Genomic DNA, 19,939 nt, shown 5'->3' with positions numbered 1-19,939 from the left:
AGATGGACGAAAAGGTAGCAGCATATTCTTATTATTTGGAAGTATAAATTTTACAACCACTATGTGAATTGAATGAAGACTTTCTGTGAATGTGAAAGGGGACAACCTCTTGTTGTAAAAAATACAAGTCTTTTGTATTTTTTAACACTATTTGCATATAATGTTAGAGGGTATAGGGCTATGGTGAGACAAAGAGACAACAGTTTTATACTGAAAGAGTGGTTTTTTTTTAATACAAATAATTTTACTCAAAGGCTTATGGGTCAATATCTATTTATAAAAATAATAGTCTTTTATTGTAAATACTTCCACAGTTTTAAAAAGAAATTTGGTTTTCACATGAGTGTCTTTAAAAAGTATTCAAAGAATTATCATTCTGCATTCTGCTTTTCAGAAAGTACTTTTGAGATAGATCTGTTCCGAATTCTTTTTCTTTTTCTTTTCTTTTCAGAGGCAGATGATTTTGTATCCTGTGCTTTCTTCTTTTTCTTCAAACAGCTAAGAGGATTGGGGCCACTTATTTTCTTGTGTTTCTTTCTTCTTCTCTGTTCAGGGTTTTTCACTAAACCCTGTTCTTCTTTGAGTTGCTTGATACTTTGTTTCTCATGCACGGAGACAAGCTGACCTGACTCTACTGCTTTAACAAAAGCAACTGTTTTGGGAGAAGGTTTGTCCAAGACTATTGTGTTCTGAATAATAAACATGAGAGGAACTCCAGGCTTTTTCTTTACTTTCATAGACAAATTCTGATCCTATTAAAAGGAAAAAGAATTGTTTAGTTCAGATATTAATTAAACAAGCCAATTAAATACGATGCCTTAAATAGTAAAAATAAAAGAGATCACAAGTTTTACTTTACTTTTTTTTTAAGATTTTATTTATTTACTCAGGAGAGAGAGAGAGAGACAGAGAGAGAGAGAGAGAAGCAGAGACGACACAGGCAGAAGGAGAAGCAGGCTCCATGCAGGGATCCTGATGTGGGACTCGATCCTGGGTCTCCAGGATCACACCCCAGGCTGAAGGCAGTGCTAAACTGCTAAGCCACCAGGGCTGTCCACAAGTTTTACTTTTCAAATCAGTATGTCGGTTTCACTAATGGGAGTATACTTTATGATTTAAAAAAAAAAAAAAAAGGACAACCATGAAATCTGAACACAGTTAAGAGGCAACAATGTGAACCAGACATCATTATGTAGCATCACAAATTACAAACTAACCCAAAGGTAAATGTATTAGGCAATGCCCCATGTTTCTACTCTAAGACATACTTCAAAAAGGGATAAGAATGTTAACAGAGGATGAAGGAACAGCAATAAAGAATTAGCTGACTCAGATTCTAGATTCAGCTCTGCATCTAATTGTATGATTTTATAATTCTAAGCATATTTAAACAAATTTGTATATATGTGAACTTCTTTGTTAACATCAATCCTGAGAGTCTCTCTTTCCCCTTCCTAGTCTTTAAAAGTCAGAAACAGTTCTATATTGGTAGCACAATTTCAAGTAATATGAAACATGACTTTTTGAGAAAAAATATGAACTATAAGAACACGAAAAAACACTGATGAACACAGAATGTAAAATCTTTGCTCCACATATTTTCCCTTCAAGAACCCTGAAACATACAATCATATCTTTGTCAATAATTGTATTTATTTTATTTTTTTAAAGATTTTATTTATTAATGAGAGAGAGAGAAAGAGAGAGAGAGAGAGGCAGAGACACAGGCAGAGGGAGAAGCAGGCTCCAGGCAGGAGCCTGATGTGGGACTCGATCCCAGGTCTCCAGAATCACACCCTGGGCTGAAGGCGGCACTAAGCTGCTGAGCCACCCGGGCTGCCCAATAAATGTATTAAAAAAAACAAAAAACAACCTCATCAAGAAGAAAAATCAATTATGCTTAAGGTTCTCTTCTCAAATTCTCCAATGATAACTGCTTTTTTTTTTTCCTAAGATTTTATTTATTTGACAGAGAGAGAGCACACAAGCAGAGGGAGTGGCAGGGAGAGGGAGAAGCAGGCTCTCTGCAGAGCAGGAAGCCCGACGTGGGACTCGAACCCAGGACCCTGGGATCATGACAGGAGCCAAAAGCAGATGCTTAACTAACTGAACTACCCAGGTGCACTGACAACTGCTTTTATTGACTGTAAATTAACTTAAAAGGCTTCATTTTAAAAAGTTGAAACATTTTAACCAAGCACTTCCACCTATTTTTTTCTGATTATAAGTAGCTCCACATGAAATTTAAATACAAATGATTAAAATTGAATCTGGTTTCAAAAGCATTATCACCTGTGTTGCCACAAAATAATGATGAGGATTTCCCTCTTCAATCATGGAGAGCAGACATTCTGATCCACTCACTGCATTCTTGAAATGGGGACAATTTCTGACTTGGCATTTTTGTGCAATCAGTTTTGCCCCATATAAGTCCTTTCCCAATGTTTCTAACTCTTTTAACACACATCTGGAAAAAAAAAAAAAGTTATTAGCAGCTCACAATTATATATAGTCATATATTGATTGTTCACATAAACTAAGTATAAAAAATATTCAATTTTATGAAATTAAAACTATATCATTACAATCAATTTGTCATGTGTTGGCCCCAATCATATGGTAGCCATTTTACTCTTTTAAAAACCTGGAAAACACAAACATCAAGTAGAAGGAATAATAGTTCAAGTTTACTGAGCATTTATTATGTGTCAGGCTGCATGCTAACTGCTCTTTAATCTTAAAGCAGCCCTGAGTTAGCCACTTTACTTGAAAATTATCCTTATTTTAGAGCACCTCACTCCGAGAGATTTTTTTTTTTAAGATTTTCATTTATTTATTCATCAGAAACACAGAGAGAAGCAGAGACATAGGCAGAGGGAGAAGCAGGCTCCATGCAAGGAGCCTTGACTCGACCCCAGAATCCCAGGATCACACCCTGAGCCAAAGATAGACACTCAACCATTGGGCCACCCAGGCATCCCAGTCTGAGAGATTTCAAGTAACATGCTCAAACACAACTAATAAATGGTAAAGCTGAAATGTGAATCCAAGTAGTTGACAACAGATGCCTTGCCCCAACCTTAGTGCTACATGCTTCTACAAGTACAAACTGGTACATCTTTAAACTGTTTTCAGTACAGAAAGTAAAATTTTCAAGTCATCATTTTAATATCACAACTTGCTTTTTCAGTCTGCATTTCTGTATTAATATAAGCCAATGTTTTTCAAAGTGTCAGCTAAAAACTAACCATATCAAAATGTAAGTGATAGTTGCATTAATTTCTACTCCTTTCTCATCCCCAAATCTGCACCTCTCATGGAGCCAAGTATTAGCATTTTAATAAGCTCCCTAGGCACTTCTTCCATCAAAGAAAGAAAGAAAAGAAAGGAAGGAAAGCGGGAGGGTGAGTTGGTGGAAGGAAGGGAGAAAAAATTATGAGAACTACCTAGTTAAAAATTTCTTACTCTCTAGCCAGCTCTTGCCAGACTCTACGTTGACTCACTCCCTTTAGCATCTCTTTAGGTTTTAAGAAGAGACTGCTTTCTAGTCATCAGTTTTGAACCCTTTTTTGGAGTTTCAGGACCAAACTACCAAGTATTTATTGAATGTTTCCTACGGATGTACATCAGCTCTTCAAATTCATGTCTATAATTAAAGTACTTCCCTGCCTCCAAACTTCTCCAGGACATGCTATCTCTTTGAATTTATTTATTTGTAATAGATAAAATCTTCATATTAAAAAAAAAATACTTATTTATTCAAGAGAGACACAGAGATAGAGAGAGAGAGGCAGAGAAGCAGGCTCCATGCAGGGAGCCGGACGCGGAACTTGATCCTGGGTCTCCAGGATCACGCCCTGGGCTGCAGGCAGCGCTAAACTGCTGAGCCACCCAGGCTGCCCTAGCTCTTTGAGTTTATTAACTTCTCAGACCCTGGGTGTAAGTCAGAAATCCTAATTGACCTTTTCTTCCTCATCCCTACCTCAATTCCACCACCTGTTAGTCTTATTTCGGCTGTTGGTGTCTATCTTATGTCTCTTTGTAGAACTCCGACATTCCTGCCTTTCCTCTCTAAAGTCCAGGCTCCCATTGTATCTTGATTGGACAACCATAAAAGGAGTTTGCCTGTCTTCATGCTTTTGCTTCTCCAACTTAGCTGCCGCACCACCGCAATTAGCTTTTCTAAAAGACAGCTATCAGGTCTGACAGCAATTATCTCTTCATAATGCACACCAAGAATTGACAGAATAATATGCTTTAAAATGAACTATTAGTAAGGTGGGAGGATGGATAAATGAAACAAGATTGGCTGTGTGGATAATTCGAAAAGCTGGGTGATAGACATTTCATTGGACTACTCTACTTTTGCGTATGTATAAAATATTTTTGAAGTTAAAATGAATCTTTTAAGGAAAAAAATGCTATAGAATATTGTTTCATGCCGTACTTCCCAAACTTTTTTTATTATAGTACTACATTAAAAACATTAATATTTCTAGGCACACAGGAGTAAACAGAAAGGTTTTGTGTAGCCAGAAGCGATGGACTCAGGGCACAGGCCAACTAAGGAGTTGTCTGGCAGCCCTGAGGGCTAAGGGGATAAAAAAATTGTGGGGTATCTATAACCAATCTGAGGCGCTACTAGAATATGGAAAGCTGTTCAGTATTATGCAAGAAAAGCAGGCCAATACTGTATGCCCAAGAAGAGTCCGTTCCTCCGTGTGTGTGCATGTGCATACATAAAGAACGGGATGGATGCTGCAGCATGTTAACAGTGGTAGTAATTCACTGGGGACATTTTAATTTTCTTTTACTTTTTTTAAGTAAATACTCTCCAATGGGGAAGAACCCCCTAAGTTCCTTATCAGTTCATATTGTATATTCCATTTACCTTCTTCCCAGCTTCGTTTCCAATTACATCCTGTGCTCTAACCTCTTTTCCAGGCATTTCACGACTCCATTTCTTTCCTTTTTAAATAAAATGATTTATTCATTTATTCATAAGAGACACAGAGAGAGAGAGAGAGAGACCGAGACACAGGCATAGGGAGAAGCAGGCCCCACGCAGGGAGCAGGGAGCCCGACGCCGGACCGGATCCCGGGTCTCCACGATCACGCCCCGGGCCGAAGGCGGTGCTAAACCGCTGCGCCACCCAGGCATCCGGGAGTCCATTTCTTTACTCAAGAGGTCTCCACAAGTCACTCATCTCTTTTCTGTCACTCAAATAGTCCTTCGGGGGAAGCCCGGGTGGCTCAGCGGTTTAGCGCCTGCCTTCGGAGTCCTGGGATCGGGTCCCGCGTCAGGCTCCCTGTTTGGGGCCTGCTTCTCCCTCTGCCTGTGTCTCTGCCTCTCTCTCTCTCTCTCTGTGTCTTTCATGGATAAATAAAATAAATATCTTAAAACAACAACAACAACAAAAATAGTCCTTCGCCTCAGAACCGAAAGGAGACTGGGCTCGAAAGTGATGTCTTCTACGAAACCCTCGGCGATTCCATCCTCACTCCCATCCCCCAGAAGTTCCATTTTAAAAGTGTCCCCACACTGAGGAAGTCACGACAGGCTGGGGTCAAATCACACGCGCGGAGGCGGACTTAGGCACTTCGCTGGCCCTGAGGGCTGGACGTGAGTGTCCTGTTGGAGGAATCCTCCGTGACCGGAGCAGTGCCTGGCCTGCGGCTGGTACTTATTAAGCAGCTGAATAAACAAATGACCGCGGGCAAAGGTTTTCACCTCGAGTTCGGAATTCTGTGCCTAGCAACCGAAGACGTCCCCTCACAGAGCAGGCTTGAAAGTTTGTTTCATTTACGCCAGGAAAAGGTGCACAAACGACAGCAACCACTGACGGGGGTAGGTTTGGGTGCCCGCAAGCGCTCTACACACACTTGACCTGGTTTGATCCTCACAGCAGCCTCCTCAGCCACGGTCTCCTCCTCACAGACGAGAACTCCAAGGCCCAGAGATGAGCTCGCCGGAAAACACACCGCTGGTGGGGCTGGGACCTCGACTCGAGGCCAGGTCGCACTGCGGGGCGCTGCTCTTACCTGTGGCGCTGCGCTTTCTACCGACATTGCAGACACCGCCGGGCCTCCCCAGGGCCTGCGCTGTCGCCTCGTCGTGGGCGGGGCGTTTAGCACCGCGTGCCTCCGCCTCCACCACACCCGCAGGACCCCCGCCCGGGCCTCCTCCCCGGACCCGCCGGGCCCACCTGGTGGTGCACAGCTGTGTCTCCCCCATGAGGTAGCGGGGCAGCTGCTCCCGCAGCTGGATACGGCCGCGCAGCGCCGCCTGACAGAAGGTACCGTCCAGCAGGATCTGGTACGGCTCGCGAACTCCGAAATTATTGCGGAAGAAGCTGAGGTGCTTCTTGGCATGTTTCTGCCTCGTGATCTTCATGCCCGGTTGTCGAGGACCGAGACCTACGGCGGTAAGAGACGCCTACAGCCCCGGCCGCCCCTCCCGGAAGTAAAGCGCCTTTGCCCCCGGAAGCAAACGCCCCCATCTGCCGGGCCTGCCCCGCCCCTGCTTACGTCACGGTCAGACGAGCGCGCGCTTCATTCGCAGCGCCCGCGCTTTACGGCGCGCGCCCTCGGAGCCGTGCTTGCGCCTGGCGCGCCCCTGGGCCTGCCGTCAGGCAGCCTCTCGAAGGTTGGCGGTCCACGATAATCAGCGAGAGCTCTCGGGCCCCAGATATGCTGCCGCCATCGTTCTCAGTAATTTACCATCTATCATTCCCTTTAATGTGTGTAATTCCCAAGTGGGGAAAGGAAAGGGCCCAGAGTAGCTGGACGACTCTGGGCAGGTGTGTCCGACGGCCTTCCCCTAAGGTGAAGGCAGTTTGCTAAGGGCACGCGGGTCTTCAGTGTTAGGGCCGAACCTGGAAACCACCGCTGGGGTTAGGGTCCCTGTAGTCCAATGTTCTCGCTACCCACCCTCCGGAGGAGCTGCTGTGGCTGAGAGCCGAAGTTGGGGCAGAAGATCGCATCATTTTCCATTTCCCCCGCCCCTTAGGACCGTTCTAAATGGTTTCCCCAAGGTGTTTCCCAAAACACTCTCAAGAGCTGCTTTTTCTGAGGGTCAGAATCCCTCAACTTGAGTCCTATGGCTGCCACTAACCCAAGCTGTTTCACCTTGAGCAACAACTCACAAGAGCTGGGTCCAGTTCCTCAGTCTCCAACTGGTTGGTGGGACTAGACTATTTAAAACATAAATATATATATATATATATATATATATATATATATATATATATATAATTTATTTATTCATGAGAGACACATGTAGACGGAGAAGAAGCAGGCTGCATGCGGGGAGCCGGACGTGGGACTCGATCCAGGTCTCCAGGATCAGGGCCTGGGCTGAAGGTAGCACTAAGCCGCTGAGCCATCCAGGCTGCCCCTGGGTGAGACTAAATTTAAGAACACTTTATGTCTCCACTCTCTGAGGTGTGAAGATCACATACTGCAGTACTAATAGGAAGGGGAAAAGATGGCCAAAAGTTTACAAATTACGTGGTCAACTCAACTAATGAAGAGTTATTTAGAAAACGTTGTTCTCCAGCAAGTAATTGCCAAGCATCCGCCTCAATTCACAGCATGATAATCAAAGAATGTGGAGAATAGAATTTTGCATATTTGCCCTGGCCTGGAATCTGTCCCAGATCTAGCTTTGGCTAACGCTCGAAAGAAAGAACCAACACAGAACAGTGATTTACAAAGTGATTGAGATGTATTATTTGCATTTGGGGTTGTCTTTGAAGATCCAGGTTTATGAAACTGGAACTAAGACCTTCTATAATGTTTGCCGTGTTCTAATTCCCAACACCAACACTTAGATGGGCACTTTTATCTGACTGAAAATAAATTTAGGAACTGGAAGCTATAACGTGTTATTATGGGATTGGATTCATGATTCTTGAGTATAATTGCTCACTGCTTTCCAGTGTTACTCTTTTATTCCTTCATGCCAACTCCCCACCCCAGCTATACTCCCACCACGGAGAAATGATACCATCCGAGCCTTGCAAAACAGTTAAAACATTTGTTTTTTTAATTGAGGTATTATTTATTAGCACATATTTATGTACTTACAAAATTGTTTTTATCCAATACACCATCCTACATAATATCTCAAGAATGAACATCATATTCCGGAAGTAAAAATGCAAGCTTCTTAATAATGTATGCATAACCCAACATCTTTTGGATCACAGAATACCATCTATTTGGCTTTAGAGAACACAAATAACTTTTTACAATTTTTTGTAGTCAAGAAGAAAGTAAAAAAAAAGAAAAAGAACAAAGTAAATTCAACAACATAAATTTAATTGACCCTGAGTGTATTGCTAATTTGCATAATTTTTTAAATACATGCATATCATTCTTCCCTTAAACTTACTAGTACACTACCATTTGGTTTCTATTCAGTCATCTCAATTTTCTACCTCATTAATTCCTAAGATAAGAAGGAACAAAGAGGGATGCCTGGGTGGCTCAGTGGTTGAACACCTGCCTTTGGCCCAGGGCATGACCCTGGAGTCTGGGGATCAAGTCCCATTTTGGGCTCCCTGCATAGAGCCTGCTTCTCCCTCCGCCTATGTCTCTGCTTCTGTCTTTGTGTGTCTCTCATGAATAAATAAATAACATCTTTAGAAAAAAAAGAAGAACAGAGAATGGGCAACAGTTAAAACATTAAAAAAAAAACCCATAAGATTCACAGATTTATCTACCAACTTCATCCCATTGGTCATATTTTGTTTGTGATCATTAATAAAGGGAAACCTCACGGCAATGGAGTTGGAAAATTAGGCAGAGAGAGCTCTCACACCCCACTACTCTTACTCAATAACAGACCCAATCAGAAGCAACAGACCCTGTAGGTGGATACTACTTTACTACCCCAGCAGGGGGATAAAAGGCTTTCCTTATCCAATGCCCCACCAACAGCCCAGCCAATGATAGACAGTCACAACTTAGCCCTCCAGAAGCCACTACAAAGTTCTCAGTTTATACCAATGGGCTTTTTGTTTATCCCGGTCTTTCTAACCCTCTGATTACCTCTATAAAAAGACCAGTACCTCTTCTTTGTTTCCCAGATTTGCCTATGGTTTTGCTGTAGCTCGTGTGTCTGGTATCGCAATTGTCTGCTATTCCTGAATGAAGCCATCTTTTTTCCTTGGTAAAATAACTGGGTTAAAATAACTGGTTTGATTTTTAAGGTTTACTAGTGAGAAAAATGTGGTGCAGGACTAGGGAGTCTTATTCTAGTTTTTTTTTTTTTTAATTTACTAAGTGACAGCAAAATTATTTTTCAAATTTTCTATATAGGACAGTGCAGCTTGCATATCAGATCCTTATTTCACAAACATGAAGACAGTCAATAATGGTGATTACCAAGTTTAAAACAGTTTTCTGTTATAGCAGTATTTCTCAAAACATGATCGTGGGACATACAGAAAAAGGCTCTTTTTCTGAGCCTTTTCTGCTGTGCTTGTTTAAAATGACCATTTCTGGCTTGGAACATGTATTGAGGGATAGGGATACTATTCAGAAAGGAAGTGATGTTTATTACAATCTTCCCAAATCATTATTATGCATATTAATGTTCCTGAGGTTTGCAGTAAAGCATCACTGTTTATCCAATAGGACATTTTCAGTAGGTAGTCCAATGAATACTTTTTTGGTCTGATGGTCAATGACCTAGTATTAGAAAACCAATAAGTGGCCACAACCAAGGCAGAAGCCAAATATTGCCATTAATGGTTGAACTATTTAGATATAAATTAAAATCTGAAATTTTCTTTAAAAATTATTATGATATCATTGTTAAGAGTTTTAATAGTCATTGAAAATAATTTTGGCCTTATATTGCTGGAACAATAATCTGCTAGCTTTTTTCTTAGGTCACTACCCTGGACATTTTCCATGCCAAATAGACATTCAACTCAGGTAGGTAGGGAATTAATTTTTTTCTTTATTTTTTCATGCCCTTCATATTCTTTATTATGTCTGGATCAAATATAATTTATAATATGATTTGTTGTACATGATTTTGAAGTTTTTTTCTTCATGAAATTTTGATGAAGCCAAGTTGACAGAATGATTTATTCTTGCAAGGTGTGGCTAATTCCCAAACAAGACTTCTTCATGAAAGATTCATGGCCGAAATGGAATTAAATAGGTAAACATTAAATACAACTCATAAAGGTTATTTTGTTTAATTTCATAAATGTTAGTATTCCAGATAATTCACAAAGATCTCTTGTGACATTATTCTGCTTTACATTCATATTTAAATATTTTAAAACATTGGTTAACGTCCATTAGTTCAAAAAGAATACGATGTTCTTTCTAATATTGTGTAGCTAACACATGTCCTAAGCAAATAATTTCCCTAAATAAGTCATTTAAAACAACTTAGGTAAACTGCATTGAGGGCCTACTAAGTTCTTCACTAGGATCTCCTGTGATAAACTCCATCCTGGACTTGCTTACCGTGAATTTTCATATATGGCAGACAGTGTTTTGAAGGTTGGATCTGGAGGCTCCTCAATGTTCTAAAACATTTTTATGTTTTTCAAATTGCAAAAATGGCTATCACGACAAGTGGAACAATGGAACAACACAAAGATATTCATCCCTTCTTCCCTTGCCCAGAAAAAAACATGAACAACCTACTGTGTATCCTTCAATTTCTCATACTCATATACTTACACATCATTTGCAGACACACATGTAGAGTTTTGCCACTTTATGTTATTAAAAATGAAATCATATTTTATCACTTTTATACATTTTGCTTTTCTCACCCAGCAATCCTTGTGGAAATCCTCCCCTGCCACATACCCCAAGTCAGTTGGCATAGATCTCATTCATTATTTTTAATGGCTGCATGACATTCTCCACAAACCATCACATATAACATAGTGGATGTGACAGACTGTGAATTGTCACCCAATCTCTCTTTTTTTTTAGTAATAGAATTTTGATTTTATTCAGGACATTAATACGTGCTCAAAGAAAAGAATCCATTTTCCAGACTTCTGTGCAGGTAAGTATCATCATATGGTTAAGTTCTAGCCAAGGATACATAAGTATAAATGTTACAAGGGACTTCTGGGAAGGCTGCTTAAAAGATGCCAACTTAGCTCAGCGATTGGCACTTTGGTTTTTTTCCACTTTCTTCCTTCCTAGTGGAATTGGGTTGTGATGAATGGAATACTAGAAGCCTATTTTAGTCCATGAGGTAAACTTGGGCATGGAGACCATGCTAAGCTGGCAAAGCAGATAAAGGAAGGAGTCTGTGTTTTTTGTGAGACCATCTTTCCAAATCTAGGCTTTCTATGTCTGGACTTGTTTTACATGAGAAGAAAAGTAAACTTTTAGCTTGGTTTAAAAAATATTATTTTAAGTTTTTTTTTTTTTTTCACTTCCCGAGACTTTATTTATTTTGGAGCAACTTAAGGTTTACAACAAAATTAAAAGGAAGATACAGGGATTCCCTATATATTCCCAGCCTCAAGACATACGCAGCTTCCCTCATTATCGACATCACTCACCAGAATGGTACTTTTTTTTTTCATCCGAGGATAAATCTAGAATGGCACATTCAGTTTCTTTTATATGCAGCCAAACCCACTCCTAACTGATAAAGTTAAAACTACTTGCCAGAATTTTAAATTGTCAGATGTTTTTGATGAAACTTTGATGTCGGTTTGTGTTTGCCAATATAATTGCCCTTTCTTTGAACAGACTAAAAATTCTAGTTTATATATTTTCTGTAAAAGGTAGAATATTTTTTCAAGGCAAATTAAGTTAAACCTTTTTACATACAATAAAAGCTATCTTAACATTTTTTTTTCTTTTGAAAGTTTAAACAATTTGATTTGAACTGGATATGTCAATGGGATGAATCTTCTGTTGAGTAAAGTTATTTAAATACGAAGACCCCCCACCCCCACCACCTCCAGCTGCTTGGGCAATAAACATCAAGGAAATGTTAGTGCAACCCAGTTGTCAATTAAAGAAAGCAATTAGGATTTTTGTCATGTTGGCCCAACTAGTACCAGTGAGCACTTCCTCCAGGGTATATGAGAATAAAGAAAACGTCTCTTAGAAAAAAATTTCAAGGGATTTCGGTTTGTCAACGATATTTTCAAACCAGGCAGTAAACAGGAAGTATCCACCATTGGTTATCAGATGGCTGTAAAATTAGGCTAGCAAATTTGCTTGCTGTAATAGTCTATCTGAATGAAATCATACAGAGAACAAATACTGCCACGGGAATTAAGTCTAAAGGGATTCAGTATTTCATTATAACAGATCTGAATAGTGTTCTACATCGGGAGGTTACTAACAAAATGTTTAATGGTATTAATTAAAGTAAAATCGAAAACTGGTAGAGAAGAGGAAAAGTTCAAAAGTGGCAGCAATGTGCAAACTATTTTACTTTGATGCATAACAAACTGCCCCTTTGAAATTTAATTAAATCATAACTGAAACTAGTAGAGAAGTTTGTACCGTATGGGGTCTTTCATTTTAACTTATCAAAGCATTTTAGAAGATTAATGAATCCTTGTAAAATTACTCTAGGTAAGCAAATATTATTGCTGTTACTTAAAGGAGTTCGAAGATTGAAAATTATGTCAGATTATGGCATCAAAAGGATTTTCTACAAACACTATTTATTTATATTGAACAAAATGTTGAAGACAACCATTTCACTCATGCTTTCGTATATATTTTTAAGCAGCAGGAGGACTTTAGGGCAGAAACTGAACTCCTGGTGGCAAGAAATTAAACAGACTTTCAATAATCCAGTAGAATATTATTTCAAAGTCTCATATTTATAATTAAATTGCACCAATACAAGGTATTAATTACATGATATTATACAAAAGAAAAGTCACTCTTAGAACCTGTGCAAATGTTTTCAGTGCTAGATCACTTGTTTTAATACTAGTTGGTAATTCATAAATCAAAATACTGGGATGAGAAGGCCAAATGTTGTTCTTTAAATTATTATTATTTTAGCAAACACATAGAAAATGCCTACATGCTGGGTCATATGTATAAATGAATATTATTTTCTTTTTATTGGCTCGATCTCTCTATTGTTCCTTTCGTGATACTGAGCAAATCACTTAGCTCTTTAAACAATGGACTCACACAGTCTCATTCCACATGTACATAGAGGGAAGCTTAGGACTTAAATTGATCCCAATCAGACTAAAGAGAAAGATCCTTTTTCCCCATGGGTGGGGGAGAGGTTTTCTTTTTCTCGCAATAAACGTAAGAAAGTAAGTGCATTGTGTCCACTGCTACTGGCAGCTGTTTTGAAATTATAGGGGTAGCCAGTCTGTGGACAGAACCAAAACATGTCAGAAGCCAGAGTCAAGAGAATCCTAATGATATGGAACGGAGATTTTATGCTACTTTATTCGGAATATGCTCGTACTAGAAATTTTATTATGTGATTGAATATATATCCTTCTTGTTTAAAATAATTAAAATTGTTTTTGTGTGTGTGTGTATTTGGTTTTTTTTGTTACTTATAGCCCAAAATGACCTAACTGATGGAATATTTGCTAAATCCAGCCCCCCAAAAAGTGTATTTTAAAAGGAAAAATGATGCAGGTGCCTGGCTGACTCAGTTGGTGGAACGTGCAACTCTTGGTCTCAGAGTTGTGAATTTAAGCCCCATTTTGGGCGTAGAGCTCACTTAAAAAAATAAATAAGTAAAAGGACGAATGATGGTATTACCTCTATAATACCTTGCTTTAAAGAAATTTAAGGTGTTCTGCATATGTTCTTGTCTTATCCTGAGCAACATTAGGAAGAGGCTTGGATGCAGAAACCTGTTGCTATTATCTGCTTTCAGCATCTCCCAAAGGCATCTTTTCCACTCTAGTTAAATATTGAGAGGGGATCCCTGGGTGGCTCAGCGGTTTGGCACCTGCCTTTGGCCCAGGGCGGGATCCAGGAGTCCCGGGATGGAGTCCCATGTCGGGCTCCCGGTGCATGGAGCCTGCTTCTCCCTCTGCCTGTGTCTCTGCCTCTCTCTCTCTCTATGTCTATCATGAATGAATAAATAAAATCTTTAAAACAAATAAAAATAAAAAAATAAATATTAAGCAAAATGTTAGTGTTTTCAGCCTGATGATTTTCTTTGGCCAAGTGAATATTTGTGGACTTCTAAAAAAGTATACTAGCTTAATCCAGAACTTTAGTTTTTCCTTATTTATATGTTGTTTCTTCTGGCTTTGCTTACATCTAATTTTTGTGTCGTAGACCTGGCCTGTTATTTATGATGACACCATATAGTCTTATAGGGAGGAGGAGAAATTGCCCTTTCCTCTCATTTCCATAGAAAGGGGAGTTTCTGATCCCCTCCTGACAAGTGAGTATCATTGGAGGGTAGCCTTCCTGTTTCTCTCCATTCCCTGTTACTTGTGACGCCTGAAAGAAGGAAGAGCTAATCTGATATTTTTGGAGATGTCATAACCATTACATAACCACATCTCTTTCCCAAGGGTAAAAAAGATCTTTGTACGCCTTTTCTAGAAAATAATCTATATAGAAGAGTTAAGAACATACATCTCTTACAGAATCTCTTGCTGGAAGCTTTGAAAGTTTCCTTGCTTTGTTTGTTTCTAATGGATAGTAGAGGACAACCCCTTAGCTGTTGTCATGGACATACAGTTATTTCCCAAAAGGAACAGTAAATAGAAAGATCAGATTATTTCCTACCCTCTTCCTTCCCACAAAAGCTAGAACGGATGTTAAGTTGGTCCTATAGAGGTTAGCTATGAGCCCTGGGCAGGCACAGACACAGAGCCCAATCTATGTCTATCTACTCCATGACCTAGAGAGCTGCTCAGCTCAGGCCTCAAGACTTATCAGATGTTCAAAGGAACTTTGCCTTCCACAGAGGTCTGGAAGCAGGCAACAACTGAATCGGAATAAGCTGATATTAAAAAAAAAAATCCTTCGGCTCATCTGTGTACTAAATAGGAATAAAGTGGTATTTTAAAAAATCCTTTGGCTCATCTTGGTGTCTTGACTCTCATTTTACTACATTGAAAGATTTAAGTAGGCCTTAGCCAAGTCAGAAAAAGCAGCTCCAACACTGGCTGGTTTCTAGAGTATATGGCTGGACTGGTGACAGTCTGACATTCAACGGGCTGTGTTTTCCTAGTGGGTAGAGTTACTATGCCACAAAGCAGAACTAGTCAGACTGTTTATTTTTTCATTTTTTCATTCAGGTATGGCAGGCTATTCTTTGCTTCCTGACTCTAGGCAGTAGTCACCCCCCGGCACAGCCCACAGCTTGCTTTGGAAGGTCCTTACCATCCTCTCTCTTTTTGCTTCTGACTAAATTTGTAATACTTTCGGGATATGTAGAAGTATGCTAAAAACTTTAGTTCCTGTGACAGAAATAATGAAGAATGTATTATTACAAATACAGGGTAAATATATTTTGTCCAGTAAATGAATAGCCACAATAACATTAATATCCATGATATCAAACTGCTTTTGGCTGGGGTGGGGGGCAGAAGTACAATGTAATGACTCTGACCAGCCTTCTTTGGGTGATCAGTACAGAATAATCAGCATTCTGCAATAATCTGTTATTTAAATTTTTCTGCATGCTTTAGTTTTATTTTTATGTTTATTTTATTTTTTATTTTTATTTTTTTAAAAAGATTTTATTTATTTATTAGAGACACAGAGAGAGAGAGAGAGAGAGAGAGAGGCAGAGACACAGGCAGAGGGAGAAGCAGGCTCCACGCAGGGAGCCCGACATGGGACTCAATCCCGGGAACCCAGGATCATGCCCTGGGCTGAAGGTGGCGCTAAACCGCTAAACCACTGGGCTGCCCTTTTTAATGTTTATTTTAAAGATTTTATTTATTTATTTATTTATTTGAGAGGGAAAGAGAGAGAGAGAGAGTGCACAAGCAGGGGGAAGGGCGAGGGAGAAGCAGACTCCCCAGCGAATGGGGAGCTCTACACAATCCCAGGACCCTGGGATCATGACCTGAACCAAAGGCAGACACGTAATTGAGCCACCTAGAACTTTAGGTTTATTTTGCTCTTATTTTTCTAAGATTTTGAGAAGGGAGCTTTGGTTATGGATTTGAGATATTTCCTCTTCCATAATGTATACATTTAGCTATAAACTTTTCTCTTAGCACTGATGTAGCTGTGTCTCACAAATTTTGACATTTTATGTTTTCACATTCATTCGGTTCAATGTGTTTGTGTTTTTAAAGTTCCCTGAAGACTTCCTCTTTGACCCATGGGTTATTAGAAGCATGTTGTTTAGCTTCCAAGTATTTGGAAAATTTTCTGTTACCTTTTTGTTTTGACTTCTAGTTTGAATCTGTTGTGGTTGGAGAACATACTCTGTGATTTCAGTTCTTTTAAACTTGTTGAGGTTTGTTCATGGCTCAGGATACGGTTTATACCTTCCATGGGCATTTGAAAATAATGAAACAAATGTGTATTCTGTTGTTGGGTGGAATGTTTTTATAAATGTTGATTAGATCCTGTTGATGGTATTGCTGAGTTCTTTTATATTTTTGATGATTTTTTCTCTAGTTGTTCTGTTAATTGTTGAAAGAGGGGAGTTGATGTCTTAAACTATGACTGTATATATGTCTATTTGTCTTTGAGTTCCAGGAGTTTTTTCTTTACAGAAGCTCAGCTTTGTTGCTAGGGAATACACATTTAGAATTGCTATGTGTTTTTGGTGATTGGCCAATTTATCATTATATAATGTCTCTCTCTGTCTCTGGTGGTTTTCTTTGCTCCAAATTCTCCTTTATCTGATATTAATAATATAGCCACTGCTGCATTCTTTGGCGTAATGTTTGCATGATATATTTTCCATCATTTCACTTTCAGTATGCCTATATTACTATGTTTGAAATGAGTTTCTTTTCGACAGCCTATAATTGGGTGGATTTGTACTATGTCAACTTTGCTAAGCTGGAATCATACTTCCTAGAATTCCCTTTCTTGTAGAGTCTGAGCTAGGGTTGGCTGCAGGGGTGTGAGGGAAACAGAGAAGTCAAAGACGACTCTAGGGTTTTTGGTCTAATAAACTGGAAGAATTGAGCTGTCATCAAATGAGATGAGGAAGACTATGGAGGGAGGTGGTATTTGGAGTTCAGTTTTGGAAAGTCTGGGTTGTTAGTCCATGTGGAACATTTAAGTAGAGAAGTTGCATAGGCAGATGGACATGCCGGTGTGGACTTCGGTGGAGGGGTCTAGGGAAAATCAATTTGGGAATTATCAGTTCTGCATAGACATCTCTTGAAGGGGTAAACATTTCAAAAATAAGCAACAGGCAAAATTTGGAAAGACGGAAAGAATGTCTTCATTAAAAAAAAAAATTAAAAGTGAAATCGTTTTCAGGCGAGACGCTACCTGCATGAGAGCTATAACGCTGTTACGGGCAACTGACTCATGGAGACTGACTAAACGTGAGGTGGGAAACATCTTTAAAAGTCTACCTGTGTCTTAGAAAGCTTTTGCGGAGCAAGAAGCCGCAAACGCACTTCGCACATGCGCAAAGGCGTTCCCTGGCGGAAGCGTGGAAGCGGGACGAGCGGAGGGAGGCGGGGCCCCGCGCCAGCCTCTCCTCCCGCTCCGCCCCCCGGGCGCCGGGCTGCTCGTGACGTCACGTGGAGTTCGTACTTCCGCTTCCGGCCACTCACGTTTCTCTTTTTTCCTGTCCGGCTGAAAAGATGGCGTCCCGCAAGGAAGGCGCCGGCTCCGCTGCCACTTCTTCCAGCTCCACCACCGGCCCGGCGGGGAAAGGCAAAGGCAAAGGCGGGTCCGGAGATTCGGCCGTGAAGCAAGTGCAGATAGATGGCTTGGTGAGTGGGCTTCCGTTTCGCCGGGTCCACGTGGGGACCTCGGTTCTTCGTCCTGTCCCGCCAGACGCGCTGCTTGGCAGCCTCTCCCTGGGGCCTCGTGAGACTGGGACAGAGTTTTCCCCGAAAACCTTTCTCTTTCATCTTCACTGTTTGTGGGGAGGCGCGACAACTTTCTCTGCCACCCATCGTGGGGGTTGAGGACTTAGGGAACAGGCTAGGGGTGTGTGTGTGTGACAGATTCTTGGGGTCTTGTCACGAGACGCTTAGATTTGGAGAAAGAGTCGTTTGGAAGACACATAGGGGAAGGCAGGTATCAAGAAGGATCTAGGAATCCACGGCTTTTGGAAGGTGAGGTAAACTTCATTGCTTCTCTGCCTGGGTCTGACATCCGTAACTTCCCAAGTGGAGATTGACTTTATAGCCACTTGTGAGCCGGTGAAGCCGTGGAGTGGGGATGAACATGTCTTATGTTGGCTTCCCCTTTCCCCGTCTGTGCCTGTTGGAGTGCCTCGGGATTGGGGTTTAGGCATCTTTCTATCCGGTCTGTGTTTGACGGGTGTAACCAGAGGAGGCACACTCCTGGAGCCAGACGGCGTGGGTTTGAGTCCCACCTGAATAAGAGGCGCCTGGGTGGCTCAGGTCCTGGGATCGAGTCCCGCATCAGCCTCCCCACATGGAGCCCGCTTCTCCCTCTGCCTGTGTCTCTGCCTCTCGCTCTGTGGGTCTCTCATGAATAAGTAAGTAAAATCATTAAAGAAAAAATTTAAAATTAGCTGAATGGTATTGGTTAAGTTAATCTTTACATTTATGTTCCTCATTTCGGTTGTTTTGAGGATTAAAATTGGCTTAATATATGTCAGTAACTAGAACAGTGTTCTGGGACATAGTTAATGACCATTTAATCCCTAGTTGCTCAAGTGTTATTATTTGTGTTCCAAAAAGTCACAACAGTAGATACTCCTTAAATTCCTTTCTTGTGGCTTTTTTTTTTTTTTTTTTTTTTTTTTTTTTATGATAGGCACACAGTGAGAGAGAGAGAGAGAGGCAGAGACACAGGCAGAGGGAGCAGCAGGCTCCATGCACCGGGAGCCTGACGTGGGATTCGATCCTGGGTCTCTAGGATCGCGCCCTGGGCCAAAGGCAGGCGCCAAACCGCTGCGCCACCCAGGGATCCCCTTTCTTGTGGCTTTAAATATAATTTATATTCTGATAACCTTTAGATTTATATTTCTTGCCAGACTTGGTTTTTGAGTGCCACTCTTGAACACCCCACTCTTTGCCTGACATCCCTATTTGGATATCTTATAGGCATCTCAAATTTTACTTGTCCAAAATAAAAGTATGGCCATGTCCCTTTCCTTCCTTTCTCCTCTTCGGTCTTTCCTTGGTCTCCCGTCCTAGGAAATGGACCTATCATCTATGCATTTGAACAAGTCAGAAAACCTAGGCATTAACCCTACATTTGTTTTTGTTTTTTTTCCTCCGTCAGCAAATCCTGTTAGTTCCACCTCCAAAATGTATCAAATTCCATTTTTTTTTTTAAGATTTTATTTATTTGGGATCCCTGGGTGGCGCAGCGGTTTAGCGCCTGCCTTTGGCCCAGGGCGCGATCCTGGAGACCCGGGATCGAATCCCATGTCGGGCTCCCGGTGCATGGAGCCTGCTTCTCCTTCTGCCTGTGTCTCTGCCTCTCTCTCTCTCTCTCTGTGTGTGACTATCATAAATAAATAAAAATTAAAAAAAAATAGATAAGATTTTATTTATTTATTTGAGAGAGAGAGAGAGAGAGAGAGGCAGAGACACAGGCAGAGGGAGAAGCCGGCTCCATGCAGGGAGCCCAATGTGGGACTTGATCCCAGGACCCAGGATCACAGCGTGAGCCAGAGGCAGACGCTCAACCGCCGAGCCACCCAGGCATCCCTATATCAAATTTCTCTGCTTCTCATCTATATGCCATCAACCATGTCCACTTGGAATAAAATATAGTCGTCTTACCCCATTCTTCAAGGTCCTGCTATTCTAGTCTCTTCTCCAAACTCACCTCCTACTTGTAGACT

At 40.8% G+C, this 19,939-nt stretch overlaps 2 protein-coding genes and 1 long non-coding RNA gene across 5 annotated transcripts in view; 2 read left to right on the top strand and 1 right to left on the bottom strand.

Moving 5' to 3' along the window:
* Nucleotides 1–203: 203 nt before the first annotated feature.
* UTP23 (UTP23 small subunit processome component) lies at nt 204–6,482 on the bottom strand. Its single transcript, XM_077847029.1, has 3 exons — nt 6,207–6,482; nt 2,293–2,467; nt 204–752 (listed from the first exon to the last, which is right to left on the bottom strand). The coding sequence occupies exons 1-3, from the start codon at nt 6,392–6,394 to the stop codon at nt 372–374; spliced, it is 744 nt and encodes a 247-aa protein (XP_077703155.1). The 5' UTR covers nt 6,395–6,482; the 3' UTR covers nt 204–371.
* LOC144283212 (uncharacterized) lies at nt 5,561–15,034 on the top strand. 3 transcript variants are annotated; one of them, XR_013351639.1, is made up of 6 exons: nt 5,561–6,825; nt 9,093–9,175; nt 9,900–9,945; nt 10,114–10,177; nt 10,996–11,047; nt 13,344–13,547. It is a non-coding gene; the product is annotated as an uncharacterized LOC144283212 (long non-coding RNA). The 3 variants fall into 3 exon arrangements; XR_013351638.1 differs by lacking the exon at nt 13,344–13,547 and adding an exon at nt 13,554–15,034 and having other exon boundaries at nt 5,564–6,800; XR_013351640.1 differs by lacking the exon at nt 13,344–13,547 and adding an exon at nt 13,554–15,034 and having other exon boundaries at nt 5,566–6,711.
* Nucleotides 15,035–17,719: 2,685 nt separating this feature from the next.
* EIF3H (eukaryotic translation initiation factor 3 subunit H) overlaps nt 17,720–19,939 on the top strand; it is a 95,701-nt gene continuing 93,481 nt past the window's right edge. The window contains exon 1 of the mRNA XM_077847028.1: nt 17,720–17,882. Within this exon, the coding sequence (XP_077703154.1) occupies nt 17,751–17,882 (132 nt within the window). The 5' untranslated portion in view covers nt 17,720–17,750. The remainder of the gene's footprint in view (nt 17,883–19,939) is intronic.

Source organism: Canis aureus, chromosome 14, assembly GCF_053574225.1.
Source record: "Canis aureus isolate CA01 chromosome 14, VMU_Caureus_v.1.0, whole genome shotgun sequence".
NCBI classification, from domain to species: Eukaryota; Metazoa; Chordata; class Mammalia; order Carnivora; family Canidae; genus Canis; species Canis aureus.
This window is presented reverse-complemented; position numbering and strand designations above follow the sequence as displayed.

Bases quoted from the DNA above. Each gene is read 5' to 3' on its own strand.
- UTP23 (XM_077847029.1), bottom strand. From the start codon at position 6,394: ATGAAGATCACGAGGCAGAAACATGCCAAGAAGCACCTCAGCTTCTTC. The intron at 2,468-6,206 runs GTGGGCCCGGCG...TTTTTTTTCCAG, and splicing joins ACACAGCTGTGCACCACCAG to ATGTGTGTTAAAAGAGTTAG. The intron at 753-2,292 runs GTGATAATGCTT...TCCTTTTAATAG, and splicing joins ATTATTTTGTGGCAACACAG to GATCAGAATTTGTCTATGAA.